At 40.0% G+C, this 20,469-nt stretch overlaps 1 protein-coding gene across 1 annotated transcript in view; it reads left to right on the top strand.

Annotated features, from left to right (window-relative positions):
* The window catches only part of Wdr33 (WD repeat domain 33), a 77,703-nt gene that overhangs the window by 3,105 nt on the left and 54,129 nt on the right, over window positions 1-20,469 (top strand). Inside the window, exons 2-4 of the mRNA XM_045750661.2 lie at window positions 7,970-8,351; window positions 10,775-10,891; window positions 19,275-19,426. Coding sequence (XP_045606617.1) covers window positions 7,992-8,351; window positions 10,775-10,891; window positions 19,275-19,426 — 629 coding nt within the window. The 5' untranslated portion in view covers window positions 7,970-7,991. The remainder of the gene's footprint in view (window positions 1-7,969; window positions 8,352-10,774; window positions 10,892-19,274; window positions 19,427-20,469) is intronic.

The following is a 20,469-nucleotide window of genomic DNA, read 5'->3' as shown; positions in this document are numbered from 1 at the left end:
ATTTTAGATATTAACAGGTGAAAGCAACCAGTTATAAAGCACTGCGTAAAGTATTTAGTCACCTTGGTGCTGGTATCTCGGGTCGTTCTCAGGGTAAAGTGATTCTAATGACCAGCAAGCTTCCCTGGTAAAACATCTGCATATTTATCTAGATATTTGTGATGGTCTGAATCATATTACAATACCAATAATGGGCTACTTATAAATTGCCAAGTGAACCTTTGTCCTCATCAGAAAATAATTATTTAACACTTTCGCGCTTTAGATTAGAGATAACTCGTCGCCGTTTTTTCTTACGATTCCGCATAACTGCCTACTTTTCTCGTCCATCGAAAAAATATTTCTATAAATTCCATTTTTTAACTGAAATGGATGGGGATACTCTCAGATTATATACGTTTTGTAGAGAATTTATTTGCGAATTTTTTGGTACCAGAATGAATATTATATCACATAAACTTCTATGAGTAAAAAAAAAAAAAATACACAAAGTATGTTTGGGGGTGTGGCGAGCGTGTGGCAGTGGGTTCCCTTTAGCCGTTGATATATCCAACACGTGGGAAATATTTGTATGTGTTATGTATATGTCTGTGTAGGGAATTTTACTGCGATCACTCATACAAATTATAAAATGTTTCAACAAGTATAAACATGACAAACATCAAACGAACGAAAACAATACGTTCGTTTCTGCCGCGAACGCATACTGAGCGACGTGGTTCTATATTTGGCGCTTCTCTTACACATGCTTTGTACAAATGTTATACATTTTATCTTCTAGAAAATTTTATTGCGAACACATTGGTATAAAAAAGAAATACGTACATAGAAAAGTAGGGTCAGGAAACGTATAAACTTTCCAAGCATGATTTCCCCCCTGTGTTTTTCGCCAGTGCGCTCGCGGCTAACTACTCTCCACTTCACACTCTTGCGGGTGGGCAATTACCTACTGTATATTAAACATTCATATGCATATGTCCGTGTAGAGAATTATATTGCGATTCCAATGATACCAAAATTAGCGATGTAGGACAACTGTAGGCTTCGCAACCATTAAGAGAGTGGAAACATTTTGTTGCTGTTTGGCGCTCTCGGCGAGTGATCTGCATAGTTTTTTATTTGGTGTTGATACTCCTTATGCTTGGGCGGCATTTTATAGGTATGCTCTTATAGACAATTTCATTGCGAACACAGTGATACCAAATTTAAATACGTGCGCCTTCAATTATTGTCAGGACAGTCAAAAGAGTGTACACTTTTTCGGTCTTACCGCGTAGGCGCGCGAAGTGCCGAAAGCATCTGGGGTATTGTTTTTTTTTGAGTGCCGAGAGCGCGAAAGTGTTAATATTCTCAAGTCATAACTTTGTATTATAAAATGTATTGGTTATACTGTACTTAATTTGTTTTCTTTGAAACTGTGAAGAAGTTGGTTTTCTGTAAATGAAATTCTAAGGGAGGCTCAAATGGTTTTTGAATTTCATATTTCATATGTTTGAGAATACAGTAATATACTTTATTAAGAGCACCTGACAGCTGAGTGGACAGCGCTTCGGATTCGTAGTTCTGAGGTTCGGGGTTCGATCCCCGGTGGAGGCGAAGACAAATGGGCAAAATGTTTCTTTCACCTTGATGCTTCTGTTACCTAGCAGTAAATAGGTACCTGGGAGTTAGACAGCTGCTACGAGCTGCTTCCTGGGGAGGGGGGTGTAACAAAAAGGAGGCCTGATCGAGGACCGGGCCGCGGAGACGCTGAGCCCCAAAATTATCTCAAGATAACCTCAAGATCTCAAGATAAGATTAATGTAATGCAAGTTAAGATTATGAAACATAATCTTAACTTGACTTTTACTTAATCATAATCTAACCTTAACCTCACCATAACCTAACCATGGATAGGTATAAGTTGAAACCTTATTTGGTTTGTAACTGTGCACTGTGTTATAGTGTTCCAGTCGCCTGTCGGGCATTTCTCCAAAGTGCTGACGCACGATAGGGAGTAGATAATAGTACTACAATAATTACATAGTGGTTTTGAAGTGATTGCCTACAGGGTGCTTCTTTCCTGAGAACAGGTTGGGGTATCTGGACAGAGATGCATCACCATTTAATAAGGAAGTAAGGGTCATAATGGGGGACTAAGCACTGTTATGTCATTGCTACCCTTTAAATACCCTAACCTAACCTCTTCTGTCCTAACCTAACTATGAAAAATGCAATTTATTTTGTTTTTAATTTCCCTGCAAGATGTCTTCATTTATATTCTGGTTGCCTTTTGTGGATCGTTTTGGATCTGTAGTATCCAAAAATGCCCCCGAGTTAATCAAATGATCAGGTGTGTTTTTTTTATGGTGTCCCACCTGCAGTCTTTGTCTCAGTGACAGTATGAACATCTTGGTGGTCTTTTTGCCATTTTCTTTCTCTTCGTCGGATTTTTTCAGTGTCAGACGTGGTTGTTTTGTCCTTTTTCTCGTGGGTTTTTCTTGATCGGTATCTCATGCCTAATACTGTCACTTATTGTAATTACCCAAGTGTAGTTACAGGATGAGAGCTACACTCGTGGTATCCCATCTTCCCAGCACTCTTTGTTGTATAACGCTTTGAAAGTACTGAGGGTTTTGGCCTCTACCACCTGGTCACCTAACTTGTACCATCTGTCTACTACTGTTTGCAAAAGTGAATTTTCTTATATTTCTTGAACTGCATTATTTAGTTAGCTTAAATATATGATCTCTTGTTCTCGAAGTTCCAGGTTTCTGGGAGTCTTCCCTATCAATTTTATCAATTCATGTTACTATCTTGTACGTAGTGATCATATCGCCTCTTTTTTCTTCTATCTTCTAGTTTTGGCATATTTAATGCCTCTAACCTCTCCTCATAGCTCTTGCCCTTCAGTTCTGGGAGCCACTTAGTAGCATGTCTGCACCTTTTCCACTTTGTTAATGTGCTTCTTAATAAGATATGGGCACCATATAACCGCTGTACATTCTAGCTTTGGCCTAACAAAAGTTGTGAACAATTTCTTTAGTATTTCGCCATCCATGTACAGTATTTAAAAGTAATTCTGAAGTTAGAAATCGTAGCATAGGTTCCTCTCACAATGTTCTTTATGTGGTCCTCAGGTGATAGAAAACTGTCTAGAACCACCCCTAGATCTTTCTTTCAGAAGTCTTTAAAGATTTTCCACATAATTTATAGATTATGTGGGGTCTGTGTTCTATTCCTCATTCCATAACATGGCATTTATGCTCATTAAATTCCATTTGCCAAGTGGTGCTCTATATACTTATTTTGTCCAGGTCTTCTTGAAGGGGCATTACAATCATCTAAATTTCTTATCCTTCCTATTATCTTGGCATCATCAGCAAACATGTTCATATAATTCTGTGTTCCATCTTGCAGATCATTTATGTAGACAATGAACATCATGGATGCAATAACTAAACCCTTTGGTACTCCACTTGTGACATTTCTCCACTCCGATACATTGCCTCTGATTACTGCCCTCATATTTCTATCAGTTAGAAATTGTTTTATCCATGTTAGAAGCTTACCTGTTACCCCTCCTATATGTTCCAGTTTCCAGAACAACCTCTTATGTGGAACTCTGTCGAAAGCCTTTTTTAGATCCAGATATATGCAGTCAACCCATTCATCTCTTTCCTGTAAAATCTGTGGCTCAATTATAGAAAGTGAATAAACTCAATACACAAGATCTAACAGATTGAAAACCATAATGTCTGTCTGATATTATATTGTTTCTCTCCAGGTGTTCTACCCATTTAGTTTTAATTATTTTTATTTTAATTATATTATTGTGCGGCATTAGGGGAGCTGCTGCAGCTTGCATTCGGAGTGGATATCACTTTTCTGTTTTGCAAGCTTTCTCGTGCACTGTTTCACCTGTGGCCTGCTTATGCGCCGCCTGAAACTTCTTGGTCATTGGATCGGGGTTTTTCTTTTCTTCTTAGTTTGTAGTAGCCCCATCATTTCGTGGTTGTTTTTGGAAGGCATTGTTTTTGTTGGCCTTGGCCTCTGGGGGTTGGGTTTGGGGGCTTCATGCTCTTCTCTGGCATGGGGGTTTTGTTTCTTTGGTCCTAGTGGTCGTTTTGTTCATTTGCAGCTGTCTCCTTTTCTGGAGATGAATGGGCTGGTGGGCTTCCGAAGGGGTCCGTTGGTTGTGGATACTTGGTTGGTTAGGCTGCGGGTGCATCATGTTCTGTGCCAAGTGGCTGCTTTACACTGCTACCTGCGGGCCATCGGCTCTGTGTCGGTGAACGCTCTTTGGGTTGATCTGGTTTACTTCGTTCCCGATTCCAGGGCTCATGTTTTTCAGCTGTCTCTTCCTCACCCGCGGTGCTATCCCCTTCCTGGTAAGTCCCTGTTTGCCTTCTCTGTGGGTACTGTAGTTGGCTTCAGGAAGCCGACGGGGCTCCCCACAGAAAACCAGCGTTGAATATAATGAAACACCAGTTTCTGGGTGAACCTTGGAGGCTCTCTTGACACCCTCCCTCCCTTTAGTTGACGGCTTTCATCATTCAAGAACTGAATTGGTGAGTTGCTGGGGGGGGGGGGTAGTTGGATGAAATGTTGCTCGTTTGTTTTCTTTCTGGAGGAGTTCTTTTGCTATTTTGAAGATGTAGCTCTCAATTTTCAACCAGATAGTGGTCTGTATTGATTCGCCAGTATGGCAAGTATGACACTGTACTTTAAATGTAAAGTGTTCATAGGCCATTGCTCCCTGCACCTCTCTGAGGAGGCTAAGTTCTGGCTCATAGTCTCTGGTAGGCATAAGAACTCTGTCTGATGACCCCCAACTAATATAGCACTGCTAGTATATCAGGTCAGATAGCTTTAGGGAGCCTCTGGGGCTCGCCCAAAAACTGGCATTTCATTACATTCAATACTGGTTTTTTTCCATAAGATAGCTAGAATGTGTGTTCATTAAACAGTGTTGTTTTCTGTGGCTTATTTAAAGATCTGGTTTGCATCAGTTTGGAGGTTTGCTGTATTCTCTGCCATTTGTCATCATAAAAATTCTAGTGTCTTCTGCAAAGGATGATACAGCACTATACAGTGGTTTATGTCCACATGTTCTGTATATATCTCCTATGAGAGAGAGTACCAGAGCTGGTGGGATATGGTAAAATCTTTCACAAAACAGTATGACAAGTCTACCGTATACATTGTTAAGATGTATTAGCTTAGGTTAGGCTCGGTTGGGTTAGGGTAGAATAAGTTAGATTTGGGTTGGGTTTAGGTAGGTTTTAAAATCTGTTGGTGAACCATTTTGAGTACTGTACTGTACATTGTGGCCTGTATCTGAGCAAGTACATTACCCTGGGAAAGACTTGAGATATTTCCATTCGTAGATGATCCAAATATTATATCTGTTGACTTATAGTTTTTGAGTTGCATTTGTTATTAAATTGATGACTGTACTCACCTAGTTGTGGGGGTTGAGTTTGGCTCTTTGGATGTGAGAATGCCAATTTCTTTGAGGAATAACCATGGAAGATTCAAATATGAGATGTCAGTGAGGAAATCTTTGTTACCTAAGAAATGAGATATACATATTCCAGTGACCCTAGTACAGTAGTTCACCATTAACACATGTTTATTACAAAGTCAGCACTTTTTGTGAGAATCAAAATACTGTTAGGGTTAGTACAGAGCAAGCATTTATTTTATTTGTTTCTTCCTGATGTCTTGGTTACCAACAAGGCTACATTAACTGACAACTGTTGGTTATGGTATTGTCGGATATTTAAATAAAAAATCTAAAGGTATAAAATAAAAATTAAAAAATGTCTAATCAAAATGGTATACTGCATACTCAGTACAGAGTATGAACTGTATTAACTCAAAACATTTCTTACAATAATGTAATGTTATTGACACTTGTATGGTACTTTAAAGAAATTTGCTTTAAAGTGCTTTACACTGCAATAACAAGAAATAACAATCAATATGCTCTACTGCTACAGGTGATTGTCAGTTCTATTATGCTATTAATTTGGGCTGGTAGAGGGTCTAGTACTGCCAATAATTCTGTTTAAGGAACCTTCGAAAATGGATTGGGCCAATTACAGAATCCCATCTCAGAGTTTGAACTGCCATTCCTTTGAAATTGGAGTTTTCACTTTGTACCTTACCTACTCTGGTTACCTTACCTTGTGATGGTTTAGTGTCCCAGCGGCCCGGTCCTCGCTCAGGCCTCTTCGTTGCTGGACTGGTCAACCAGGCTGTTGGATGCAGCTGCTCGCAATCTGACGTATGAATCACAGCCTGGTTGATCAGGTATCCTTTGGTGGTGTTTATCAAGTTCTCTCTTGAACACTGTAAAGGGTCGGCCAGTTATGCCCCTTATGTGTAGTGGAAGCATGTTGAACAGTCTCGGGTCTCTGATGTTGATAGTTCTCTGAGTACCTATTGTACCTCTGCTTTTCAATGGGGGCATTCTGAACATCCTGCCATGCCTTCTGGTCTCATGTGGTGCTATTTCTGTGCGCAGGTTTGGGACCAGTCTACTATTTTCTCTGTATAAATTATTAGGTATCTCTCCCGCCTGCACTCAAGGGAATACAGATTTAGGCATTTTAGTCAGTCCCAATAGTTTAGATGTTTTACTGAGTGGATTCTAGCAGTAAAGGATCTCTGCACGCTCTCCAGGTCAGCAATTTCTCCAGCTTTGAAAGGGGCTGTCATTGTGCAGCAGTACTCCACTCTAGAGAGCATTAGCATCTTGAAAAGTATCATCATTGGTATAGTTGTAGCAACTCTGATTTGAAAGGTTCTTGTTATCCAACCTATCATTTTTCTTGCAGTTGTGACAGCCACTTTATTGTGTTCTTTAAAGGCAAAGTCTTCTGACATGAGTACTGTACATCCAAATCCTTTACATTGCTTTTACGTTCTATGTTATGATCTGACTGCGTTTTGTATTTGGTTTCCATTTTTATATTTTCATTTTTTCCGTAGCGCAGGAGCTGGAACTTTATTAAACACCATATTATTTTCTGTAGCACATAGAAAGTCTTGATTTAAATCTGATTGAAGGTTTGTTGTGTCCTCTATGTTGTTTACACTCATAAAAATCCTAGTGTCATCTGCAAAGGATGATACAGTACAATAGATTGTGTCCTTGTTTATGTCCAATATGAGGATGAGGAAAAGTACTGGAGGAAGCACTGTACCCTGAGGGACTGAGCTCTTCACAGTTGATGGACCTAATTTTATTTTGTTGACTGTTGTCACATTTGACCATGTTGTTGACCACGTTGACCATGGTCACATTTGTCGAAGGTTTTTGCAAAATTGGTGTAAATTATTTCGGCGTTTTGTTTGTCTTCCATGGCATCTAATGCCATGTCTCTGCAACTCTGACAGGCAAGAACACCCTGTTCTGAAACCATGTTGTCCGGGGTTATGGCGATGCTGTGATTCCATGTATTTTGTGATCTTGCTTCTTGGCACTCTTTCAAAGATTTTTATGATGTGTAATTACCTACTGTGATGTTACTGTAGTGCTGTCGGTCTGTAATTTTTTTGCCTCTGCCTTATTTCCTCCTTTATGGAGTGGTGCTCTCTTAGCTGTTTTTAGTATGTTAGAGATAATGCCAGTAACCCTGACAGCTAACACATTTTCTCAGATATGTGTACAGTATAATATTCTTGAGATTCCATTATGCATCTTAATATGTTGATACCACCTGGAAGTGTTTAAACACAGATAAGGGTTATGCATAAACTATCCAGATAAGGGTTATGTACCAACTGATAAAGTAGTTAGATTTGGGACAATCAGATGCATAAAAAGTTATACTATTCATCCATAATTGCTGGTGTGTGTGTTATTCTTAGGTAACAAATTTCACAAGTTGCATACAACATTACATACATGCACATTAATATAGAGATTTGCCGTACTGTACTTTTTAATGTAGGTCTTGTACACTGATTCTACTTTCAGATTAAGAAGCACAAAAGGCAAGATGATTCAAGTGGGGATGTTCAACATGCCCCCACCCCCCATTCCCCAGGGGAAGCCCCCACCCCCGGGAGTGGGAACTCAACAGTTCCAGCCACTGTCATTCAAACCCTTCAAAGCTCCAGATGGCGAATTTGATGGCAAAAGGCTTCGGAAGAGTGTCATGCGGAAGACTGTCGATTATAACTGCTCTGTTGTAAATATGTTAGAAAATCGTGTGTGGCAGAGAGACGAGCGTGACCGCTGTACACTTCAAGCAGATGTTTGTTATGCTTCAGAAATACTTCCACCTATTGCATATCCTGTGAATCCAATTAATGCCGTCGTTACCAAGTTCGTGCGCACTTCTACAAATAAAGCCAAGGTAATGTACTGTACTTGTGTTATATTTTCATTCTGTAGCTGTCAATAAACTAGACAATATAACGTAAGACACACAAGTGCATGCACACACACACACATTCTTTAAATCTTCATGTAATGATGACCGCATTACCCTGCGCCTAAAGGTTAAGAGTACAGTAGATATGACAGAACTTATAGGACCAAGGGTGCCAGTTGATTGTACATTTATAGGTACACTTGTACTTACAATTGTACACAGATGCACATAAACTGTTCTTATATCTATATATAGGAAAGACTGTGCATCTGTTCAAGGATGGAGGCCAGATGGTTAGGGCTAGTCTCACCCTAATTTCACACATGAAACACAGGGTGGAAGAGAGTGAGAGAGAGGGGTGGAAGAGAGTGAGAGAGAGGGGTGGAAGAGAGTGAGAGAGAGGGGTGGAAGAGAGTGAGAGAGAGAGAGAGGGGTGGAAGAGAGTGAGAGAGACGGGTGGAAGAGAGTGAGAGAGAGGGGTGGAAGAGAGTGAGAGAGAGAGAGGGGTGGAAGAGAGTGAGAGAGAGAGAGAGAGAGGGGTGGAAGAGAGTGAGAGAGAGAGAGAGGGGTGGAAGAGAGTGAGAGAGAGAGAGAGGGGTGGAAGAGAGTGAGAGAGAGAGAGAGAGGGGTGGAAGAGAGTGAGAGAGAGAGAGAGGGGTGGAAGAGAGTGAGAGAGAGAGAGAGGGGTGGAAGAGAGTGAGAGAGAGAGAGAGGGGTGGAAGAGAGTGAGAGAGAGAGAGAGGGGTGGAAGAGAGTGAGAGAGAGAGAGAGGGGTGGAAGAGAGTGAGAGAGAGAGAGGGGTGGAAGAGAGTGAGAGAGAGAGAGGGGTGGAAGAGAGTGAGAGAGAGAGAGAGAGGGGTGGAAGAGAGTGAGAGAGAGAGAGGGGTGGAAGAGAGTGAGAGAGAGAGAGAGAGAGAGAGAGGGGTGGAAGAGAGTGAGAGAGAGAGAGGGGTGGAAGAGAGTGAGAGAGAGAGAGGGGTGGAAGAGAGTGAGAGAGAGAGAGGGGTGGAAGAGAGTGAGAGAGAGAGAGGGGTGGAAGAGAGTGAGAGAGAGAGAGAGAGAGAGGGGTGGAAGAGAGTGAGAGAGAGAGAGGGGTGGAAGAGAGTGAGAGAGAGAGAGGGGTGGAAGAGAGTGAGAGAGAGAGAGGGGTGGAAGAGAGTGAGAGAGAGAGAGAGAGAGGGGTGGAAGAGAGTGAGAGAGAGAGAGGGGTGGAAGAGAGTGAGAGAGAATTGGAGAGAGAGAGAGAGAATGGGAGAGAGAGAGAGAGAGAGAGAGAGAGAGAGGGAGAGAGAGAATGGGAGAGAGAGAGAGAGAGAGAGGGAGGGAGAATGGGAGAGAGAGGGAGGGAGAATGGGAGAGAGAGAGAGAATGGGAGAGAGAGAATGGGAGACAGAGGGAGGGAGAATGGGGGAGAGAGGGAGGGAGGATGGAAGAGAGAGGGAGGGAGGATGGAAGAGAGAGGGAGGGAGGGAGGATGGAAGAGAGAGGGAGGGAGGATGGAAGAGAGAGGGAGGGAGGATGGAAGAGAGAGAGTGAGTGAGGATGGAAGAAAGAGAGAGAGAAGGGGGGGAGGTTGGGGGAGAGAGACGGTGGTAGAAAGAGAGATTTGCAGTTCAGTTTTGGGCACATCAAAATTGACACTCGCTTGAATGTTTACAAATAAAGAAGACGGTTATTCTCAGGAAATAGAAATAAATACAAATCAAGAAAGGTTAAATTACATTCTTTTGAAAGGCAATGAATTGGGGGGGGGGGGCATAATTGAAGTACGGTACATAGTATTTAAGTTAAAAGGGTGATATTAAGGTGCTAAAATGTATCAACATAAAATGTAATACCATACAAAATAATCAATACAAATTGTATAATTTTAGATTCAGAAAAGATCCTTGATAAATACAGGTTTGGGAATAGAATTGTAGATAATTACTTAAGATCAAATTGCTTGAGAATATAATATACGTGTAATTGCTAGATTGTTTGTCATAGTATAGATATATTGTGTTAAGAGAGTTGAGTATTAAAACACACCCTGCACTTTGCAAGCAATTTTGCCTAGGTTTGTATCCTGGCCGGGGAGGATTGGCAAGGTGCCAATCCATAGCTGTGTGCTTCTGTTCACCCAGTAGTTATTGGGTACCTAGTTGTTAAATGATTGGAGGGTCATTTTCCAGGGAAACTAGTAGGTAGGGCTTACCATGAGCTATGGGATTGGAAAGCTCTCAACCTGATAACTGGAGATAACGGTTGTCTGTTCCTGTACCCACCTCTGTAAAACAAACAAAAAAAAACATATTCCTGCTTATTTTTATATTATTATATAAATAAGTTCAGGCTGTACTGTAGCTTGTCATAACTAACAATTGTATATTGGATATGCAGCTTTATATTCATTTAATTTTCAGTGTCCCATCTTCTGTCTGGCATGGACACCAGAGGGTCGACGCCTGGTGACAGGAGCCTCATCAGGGGAATTCACTCTCTGGAATGGTCTCACCTTCAACTTCGAAACTATATTACAGGTTAGCATATTTTCCAAGCTTTGAATGATTTTAATTAACATACAAAATACTCAGGGGAATTGACAGTGCAGACTATTTAGCATGGTTTGGTAGAAATCAACTGGCTCAGAATTCTGTACATCATTTGATTGAGAGGTGAGACCCAAGAGCTGAAGCTAAGCCCAAGTAAGTACATCTGAGTACAACTAGTCACCAACTTGCTAACCGACTTCTTTGGTATCAGCAGGGTTTAACCCTCTTAACTGCTTCTATTGCCTGTTGGAGATTTAACACTTAACTTTCCAACCTGTCGGTGCCTTCCAGACTGTAAATGTTATGGGCATCTCGGGGTGGGTTCTTCTCGGTGACACCTAAAATGCTTATACTGTACTCTCCTAGTGTTTTCTAAGTTGTTTAGTTATTACTATAAATTTCACGTTAAAATTTTCACAAATGAATTTGCTCTCTTGTGGTTACCCTGCATTGTTTCCGAGGATAAACATTTCTGTGGCCCAGTCTCTGATCAGGCCTCCTCGTTGGTAGTCAGGTCCACCAGGCGATTATACACAGCTACTTGCGGCCTGACATATGAATCACAGCCCAGCTTATCAGGTATCATTTGGAGATGTGTGTCAAGTTCTTTTTTGAACACCATGAGAGGTCAATTAATAATTCCTCATATATTTAGAGCATAGCTGCAAAACAAAATGTGATTTGATAGTAGAATTTGTGTTACAGTAATGAATAGACAAATTTTTGTAAACATATCAACATTTCTCATTCATTTTTCAACATGAATGAAAATAAAATGTGGAAATATTGCACATTATTGACCTATGTTATCTTGAGGTTATCTTGATGATTTTGGGGCTTAGCCTCCCCATGGCCCATTATCAACCAGTCCTCCTTTTTGTTACATACCCCCAGGAAGCAGCCCGTAGCAAGCTGTCTAACTCCCAGGTACCTATTTACTGCTAGGTGAACAGAAGCATCAGGGTGAAAGAAACTTTGCCCCTTTATTTCTACCTCCACCAGGGATCGAACCCGGAACATTAGGACTACGAATCCTGAGCGCTGTCCACTCAGCTGTCAGGCCCCTTTAATGTTACTCTAAAAATAAAAAATAAAAACATACAGTATATACTTTTCTAGCAGATAATTTTCTAAGCTTTGTGAAAATTCTAACAAGCAGAGCAGTTATCTCGAGCAATAGGTAGTTAGCCAAGGTGATTTTTGGATGGTCCCCTGATACACTATGTCCACACTGCTCAAATAATAATAATAATAATGAACAAATCCATAGGAGCCGTGATTAGGGTTCGAACCTATGTGCTGGGTGTTCCCAGGCACGCTCGTCTACTGTGCCACAACATGGTAAAAGAATTGCAACCTGGGGTACTACTGCAGGTTGCAATTAACCGGGGTTTCACACAATTCCTCCATTTTAGGCTTTAGTGGAACCCTTGAGACCCTTGTGGGTGCAGTAGTACCCTAGGTTGCAATTCTTTTACCATGTCGTTAATTTGATTTCTGTGTAGTAATAATAATAATAAAAAGTAAATAAATAAAGTTAATGTCATGAATTTTGAGATGGATGGTAGTTTTAGCTGCATCAGAGCCAATACTGTCATATTATTTATAGAGAGTTTGTGTCATCAGAATGCTAGTGTTTAATGTGATCTATAATATACAGAAGCCCTGAAGATTCTGTGTGTATATCATTCAATACTAGAAGGCTCTGGCAATTGTTTCACATATTAAAAAAATTCTGAAGCATTAGCACCTTTCTGGGAATTGATAAAAAAAAAAGGGAGTTACTGTACACCGTCAGGGCATAAACATCCATTTATTGATGCCCATGTTAGGAGCCAAGGATGCCATGCAAAATTTGAAGGATTATATGGACCTGGAAGCTATTAGTGATGAGAATTATATTACAAATAGTTAACACAAAAATAAATGTTCAGAATTTGACATTTTCAATATTTCTTCACCTCGCTACAACCATGTTCAAATTATTAGAATTTAGGTACCACTGTAAGAAATAAATGTTTTATGATATATGAAGGTAAGAATTTTTTTGGTTCACCAGGAAATTGACTTAATTTAGGGGTGCACATTTAGGGGGTTAATTACGACATTTTGTTTGAATAAACTCTCAAACGTCTTTGTAACATTCAAGTTCAGTCGGATCTCAAAATCGACACTGAAGGTAGTAGAACCCTTAACCCTTAAATGGCGCATAGCTATATACCATTTGACACCCACAGGCGCATACCAAAAAAAAAAAAAAAAAATATCTTCCTAACCTGTTAATTTGTGTTCACTGATCACGGCAAAAATAATAAAAAAATCGTAAGTGGCATATATTGCCCACTATAGGGCGGGGAATTCTGGCAAAAATCAGGCGCTGACTAAGCGTGCGTCCCAGGCGGTCTGTTGATCGCCAGCTGTCAGGCCAGAGTTTCCACAAAGAGATAATTACCTAATTATTTTAATGTCTCTGATTGATTTTTCGTAGTTTTTTAGCTGTAATATTATTCAATAGTGTGTAGTGTGATATATTTATATAATAAAATGAGTGAATCATCGCTGTACTCAAAAATATGGTGTGCATATTGTTGATTCAATTATGTTCATCAAACAGTGAACAAATACTTTGTCGGTTATTACACTTTATACACAGGTTATATATAAGTATCTGCATGTTTTGTTCACCATGACGAACCACTAAGTTGGTATGCTGAGTGGCAGTGACTGGTTGCCACTGGCTGCCACTCCCTCCCTCACCTCACCTCACCTGATTTGCCACCATTCTCCACCCACCATACTGTTTTTCCTTTTATATACAGATGTTATATATAAGTATTTACATATTTTGTTCACCATAACTGTACATCTAAGCTTGTATGGTGAGTAAAGGCACAAAGACGTAGCTACTCACACAGTCAGCTGGTGGCGGCCGCCCTCAAGGCCAGACGCACTAATATTTCTCCTACAACAATACTGTTTGTGGTGTTATTACGCTTTATACACACATTATATATAAATATCTACCTGTTTTATTCACCATACTTGTACAAGTAAACTGGTATGGTGCCCAAAGACCATCGTGGTCATCAGTAAACAACATGATAAGTTCTGCAGACGACGCTCCTCCCTCACCAAAATGGCGGCTCCCAACCTCCTACTCTCGCTGTTATCTCACACTATACACATGTTATATATAAGTATCTACATTTGTGTTCACCATAGCAAACCACTAAGCTGGTATGGTGAGTGCAGTCAATAAAAGGTGGCCCCACACACTCAAAAGACAACGCCACCATCCTCCCTCCCACAGCATTACTCCTCCCTCCATGGCGCACAGTGCCAAATATCACCACAATCCTGCTATTATCAGAATCCTGGTCAGTTTTATCACAGTTAGGGGTCTTCTGTAATAATATCATCGCTACATAATAGCATGAACAAGTATATTATGGCATTTTTAGGCGATGCTGTGGCCACAAGCTGAACAGCAGTGCTGTGAGTTCATGCTGCGTGCGTCAGGCTTGGTAGCTGACTCAATACTGAGGCCCCTAACACCCGGGAGTTTGGCCCACGATTTTTTTAAAAAATGGCGTCTGTTTACAAGAGCCCTGATAAAGGTGTGGTGAACCCCGTGTGTCCGCGGGCCGTTTAAATCTTGCATAGTACTCCAAAGCATCACATGATGCGTCACATGATGCGATTCGCAATTTACTGCAAGTCGGTCAAAGCATCATATGATGCGATGCGCAATTGAAGGGTATACAGTATTGTGGTTGACAAATAATAATAATAATAATAATAATAATCAGAAGAGTGACCCGAACTTGCACATTTTCAATGTTTAACCACTGCACTGCTCAGAGCGCCTTAAGGTGTGCCTAATCAGGGGTGCGCAGAGTGCCATATGGCGCTTTTAGGTATATGGAGCGATTCAAAACTCACGTGGCTACATGGGGCTCACATCCTGTGCCTCAGGACTCCAGTAAATAGATGCCATCTTGAGAAAAAAAAAATCATTGGCATCCATTTTGGCTGTGAGAGCTTCAGTACTGAGAGAGTGATCAAGGCTGGTACATGCAGGAGCAGCTCACAGCACCACTGTGCAGCTAGGGGCCACAGTACAACAACTTGGTAATGAAGAATAAAATAGGTAACTAATTATTTTGCATTGAAAGTGTCATAAATGATCCTGACTGATAAAGACTATGTACAACATTCAGATATGAGTGAACACAATGCTATTTATAATATTCACAGCATAAGTTAGAGAGACAGCACCCAGCCATTGTTTCCTGCATCTTCATATCATGAAATGACCTCATCTTCCCTACAATATAACCTTGGGAAAATGGATTCGTATTCGGCATTTTTGTGATAGAAATGTGGTAATAACAGCAGTTTTGTAGCTGGTCATAGAGAGATAGTAGAATATTGGAAGCATTGTCTTGCATCATGGGACTTCTGACATCGTCTGTTTGTATCTTGTGGCTCCATGTTCTGTTTTGATTTCATTACCATATAGAACTGCTTGTTAGTTTATGGTGCATATAAATGTTGATAGTGATATATATGTGCGTATACAGTACAGTGTAATGTTGACCAATCCACATACTAGAAAATGAAGGGACGACGACGTTTCAGTCCGTCCTGGACCAGTCGATTGTGTATAGTGTAATAACAGCAAGAACACTGTTTGGTTGATCTAAGAATATAATATACTGTACATGTTGCTGTAAATGAGTCCTATATTTTTGAGAATAGCAATATTAGACATGTTTAACTATATAGATTCCACAAATTACACACTATTGATTAATATTACTGCAAAGAACTAGATATAAACCATTTGCAGACACTGAAGTAATTATGTAAAATTTTATTTGGGGTAGCCCCTGTCACAGCTGTTGCTCACTAGGCAGACTTTGGATTCTTGTTCTGCTTATATAAACTCTCAACACACGATCTTTGTGGTTCATTATGGTGCACAAAAAATGCAGTTCATTATATAACATGTGTATATAGTATATTAACAGCAAAAACACTATTTGATTGATCTTAGAGTATAATGTGTCACCATATACAAGATCCATAATTTTGAGCATAGTGATATTCCACACATTTAACTACATAAATTCCACAAATTGCACACTTTTGAATGATATTAACCCTTAAACTGCGCATGGCGTATATATACGCCTGGAGTAACATGTCCCACCGTACGCATGGCATATATATATATGACATAGGGTGCCGGGCATGATTCAAATGGTTTGTGGCTACACAGGGTTCACATCAGCTTCCTCAGGGCTCTTATAAACAGACACCATGTTTAAAAAAATCGTAGGCAACATTATCCGATGTGAGAGCCACAGTACTGTACTGTGTGAGCAACCAAGGCTGGTGCACACAGCATGAGGTAACAGCATTGCTGTTCAGCTTGTGACCACAGCATCTCCTAAAAATGTCAAAATATATATGTAACTGCTATTATTTAACGATGACGGTATTACAGAAGACCCCTGACTGATAAAAATGACCAGGATTGTTGTGATAATTAGCGCTTTGTAGGAGGAATAATGCTGAGGGAGGTAGGGAGATAGCATCATTTACTGTGTGGCCACCTGTTATTGTCTGCATTCACCATACCAGGTCAGTGGTTCTCTATGGGGAACATAAATGTAGATACTTATATATAATGTGTTTATATTAGTGTAATAACAGCAAAAAAATTATGTTGGGAGGAGCTATTTGGGTGATGAAGGTGGTGTCATCTGCATGATTTGTCTGTGTAGAGGGTGGCCACTATGCTCTTTGGGAACCCTATAAGCTTAGGTGTACAGTTACGGTGAATACAATATGTAGATACTTATATATAATGTGTGTACATAGTGTAATAACACTACAAAGAGTATTGTTGGGGGAGAAATTTTATTGCGTCTGGCCTTGAATAAGTGAGGGAGGCAGCTGCCAGCTGACTGTGTGTGTAGCGACATCTCTTAGTGCTTAAACTAACTATATCAGCTTAGTTGTACAGTTGTGGTGAATAAAACATGTAGATACTTGTATATAATGTCTATATATAGTGTAATAACAGCAAAACTATTTGTTTATTATTTTATGAACATAATAATTGAATCACTAATATGCACACCATACTTTTGAGTATAGTGATGATTCACCCCTTTTATTATATAAATCTATCACACTACACACTGTTGAATAATATTACTGCAAAAAAAAAAAATAAGAAAAAATCACACATTGAAATAATTAGGTAATATCATCTTTGTGGCAACTCTCACCTGACAGCTCAGGTGTCGCTGACTTCCTCTGCCTCTTTCTGCCAAAATATGTCACCTGCAATTTTTTTTCCCCATGCTCAGGGAACACAATTTAACATTTTTAGAAGACCAAAAAAAAATTATTTGTTGTTTCTTGTGCACAGGGGTGTAAACCTCCTCAGAACCCCTTAGCAGCTTAAGAGTTAAAGCAAAAAACCAGAGAAGAAACGAATGAGACACATTGAAATAATTATAAACAATTATATTCACGGCAACTGCCACCCGGCAGGGTAGTGGGGTCGAGTGTGTCAAAGTGCCTACTCATTCAGTGCCCATAAGTTGCTCAACTTCTCGGCTCCATCAAAGCTTAACCCTTAAACCGCGCATATCATATATATATGATATCAGTGACAAAACCGAAACCGCGCACATCATATATATATGCTGTCTAGCGCTATACTGTACAGTAATTTAAGCGCTATAATTTAAACGTCCCACCTGGGATAGGGGCAGCTATAGTACAGCCACGACCAATAGTTGCCAGGTGCCACCTAGAAAAAAAATCCAGGCCAACATTCTTGGGTGTTAGAGCGTCAGTATTGAGCAAGCCACCAAGGCTGGTGCACACAGCACGAGCTCACAGCACCGTTGTTCAGCTTTTGATCACAGCATCGCCTACAAATGCCATAATATACATGATACTGCTATTATTTAGCAATGATAGTATTATAGAAGACCCCTGACTGTGATAAAACTGACCAGGATTCTGATAATAGCAGGATTGTGGTGATATTTAGCACTGTGCTCCATGGAGGGAGGAGTAAGGCTGTGGGAATGAGGGGTTGTGGCTTCGTCTTCTGACTGTATGTGGCCACCTTTTATTGACTGCACTCACCATACCAGCTTAGTGGTTCGCTATGGTGAACACAAATGTAGATATTTATATATAACGTGTGTATATTGTGAGATAACAGCGAGAGGAGTAGGGTGGGAGCCGCCATTTTGGTGAGGGAGATGCGTTGTCTGCACGACTTGTCATGTTGTTTACTGGTGGCCACTATGGTCTTTGGGCACCATACCAGCTTATTTGTACAGGTATGGTGACTAAAACAGGTAGATACTTATATATAATGTGTGTATATAGCGTAATAATACCACAAACAATATTGTTGGAGGAGAAATATTAGTGCATCTGGCCTTGAGGGCGGCCGTCACCAGCTGACTGTGTGAGTAGCTACGTCTTTGTGCCTTTACTCACCATACAAGCTTAGATGAACAGTTATGGTAAACAAAACATGGAAATACGTATATACAGTATAACGCCTGTGTATAGTGAATAAATGCAAAAACAGTATTGTGGGAGGAGAATGAGGGCGAGTGAGGTGTTGTTGAGGAAGGGAGTGGCTGGCTGGTGTGTGGCGGTCACTCCTCGTTGCTTTTTGACTCCTAAGACCAACTTAGTAGTTCGTTATGGTGAACAAAACATGCAGTACAACAGTACAGTCGACAATCGACTTGAGAATGGTCCAGGACGAACCGAAACGTCGTCGTCCCTTCACCTTCTAGTGTGTGGTCTGGTCAACAATAGAGCATTCTTTTTATAAGAAAATCAGTAGAAGCAACGAGGAGGATTCGAGCCCGTACATTTGGTATTCCCAAGCACACGCCCTTGACCACTACACCATGACATGGTTAAAAGCAATGAAACTTGTGATTCAACTGAATTCTCTCGGGGTCCTGAGGCTAATACTGAAGCCCAATCAGGGGGTTTTACACATTGCCCCCATGCACTCTAGCTGTGGTACAGGAGTGCTCTCTCCAACGCTTATAAATCACGTTAATGTAATTTCATTGTGTATTTTTGTTATAATTAATGTATACAAATACAAACATGTTGTCATAACCTACTGGTGTTTTCTTCTGTTAAGTTATCTGTGCTTCTAACATGTATAGAAATTTTGTAATATTTGAAAAACTTGGTTCTGGGGGATCAGGGGAAGATTTTTGAAGGTAGTCATCAAAGGGTTAAGGCTTGGAAGCTAATAACTAATAGTGGCATGTTTTATTATTATGAATTTGTTCCTTGACAGGCTCATGACAGCAGTGTGCGGACGATGGTATGGTCTCATAACGACCAGTGGATGGTGACTGGCGACACTGGTGGTTTTGTCAAATACTGGCAGACGAATATGAACAATGTGAAGCTCTTCCAGGCTCATAAGGATCCTGTGCGTGGTCTCAGGTACACCCAGTCCATATCCTTATGTCACCGTCCCCTTCTCATAATTATCTGTTCAAGTTGCCCCATATTTTCACTGAGGAATCTTCATTATCAGAAATTTCTTATCATTTTTACATACTCCTTCGCACAAATAGAGGTCAGTGCATTTAGTCTTTTATTAGCACACACATACTACAAAAGTTTCCCTGTGTTGATAAATCATCATGAGGGCACTAAGCTGCACTTTCTGCATTTTTGTTTGATACCATTTGCTATTAAGATCCCATATCATGGTATCCACCTTAGAAAATATATTCGGGATTCTCAGTTGATTCGTCAAACATTTCACATATTCACGATTACTTTTGAACTATACTTGGTATCAGTGGCTTTGGGGGCCGTACTATTCCTTTTCTGTTCAATTTTGTGGGTGCTCCTTACAGTTACACGGACTTTCTATCACATTTTGTATGCATTTTGTAGATTATTCTTTCTTTATCACTTATTTTTTATTATTTTGATTGTTCATTTTGTTATTAATACTAGTTTAAAATTAAATTTCGTTTGGTATAGTCAGTTATTTACAGGTATATCCAAATTATTATTTTACTTATAAAATCTTTCATGATCTTTGAACTTCCCATCCTTGCAATCTGCACCCATGGAATCATCTTTTACATACGCTGCATCCCTTTTGTTGCTAACCAGAGGTAACACAATCCACCATACCTATAATTTGCCAGGTGATTAGTAGGACAAAAGGCTAAAATTTATGAAATAAACACATACCAAATGATTTTAAGTAATGTTAAAAAATGTAGTTAGCATAGCCAACTGTATTTAACATTTCTTGTATTATATGGATATTTGAAGACAACCAATAAAGATTTACCTTTATCCTCTTAACATAGGGTGAAACTTTATACTTTACTAGTGACTAAATAAAGAATAACCTACATTGCTCGACAAAACATAGTAGTTCTTCGGTTTTTGGAATGTTGGTGATTGGTACATGAATATATTCTACAAACTCCTTACACTTTATCATTGTTTATAGTAGATCA

This window comes from Procambarus clarkii, chromosome 52 (assembly GCF_040958095.1).
Source record: "Procambarus clarkii isolate CNS0578487 chromosome 52, FALCON_Pclarkii_2.0, whole genome shotgun sequence".
Classification (NCBI taxonomy): domain Eukaryota; kingdom Metazoa; phylum Arthropoda; class Malacostraca; order Decapoda; family Cambaridae; genus Procambarus; species Procambarus clarkii.
Note: the sequence above shows the minus strand (reverse complement) of the source record. Positions and strands in the feature narration are given on the sequence as shown.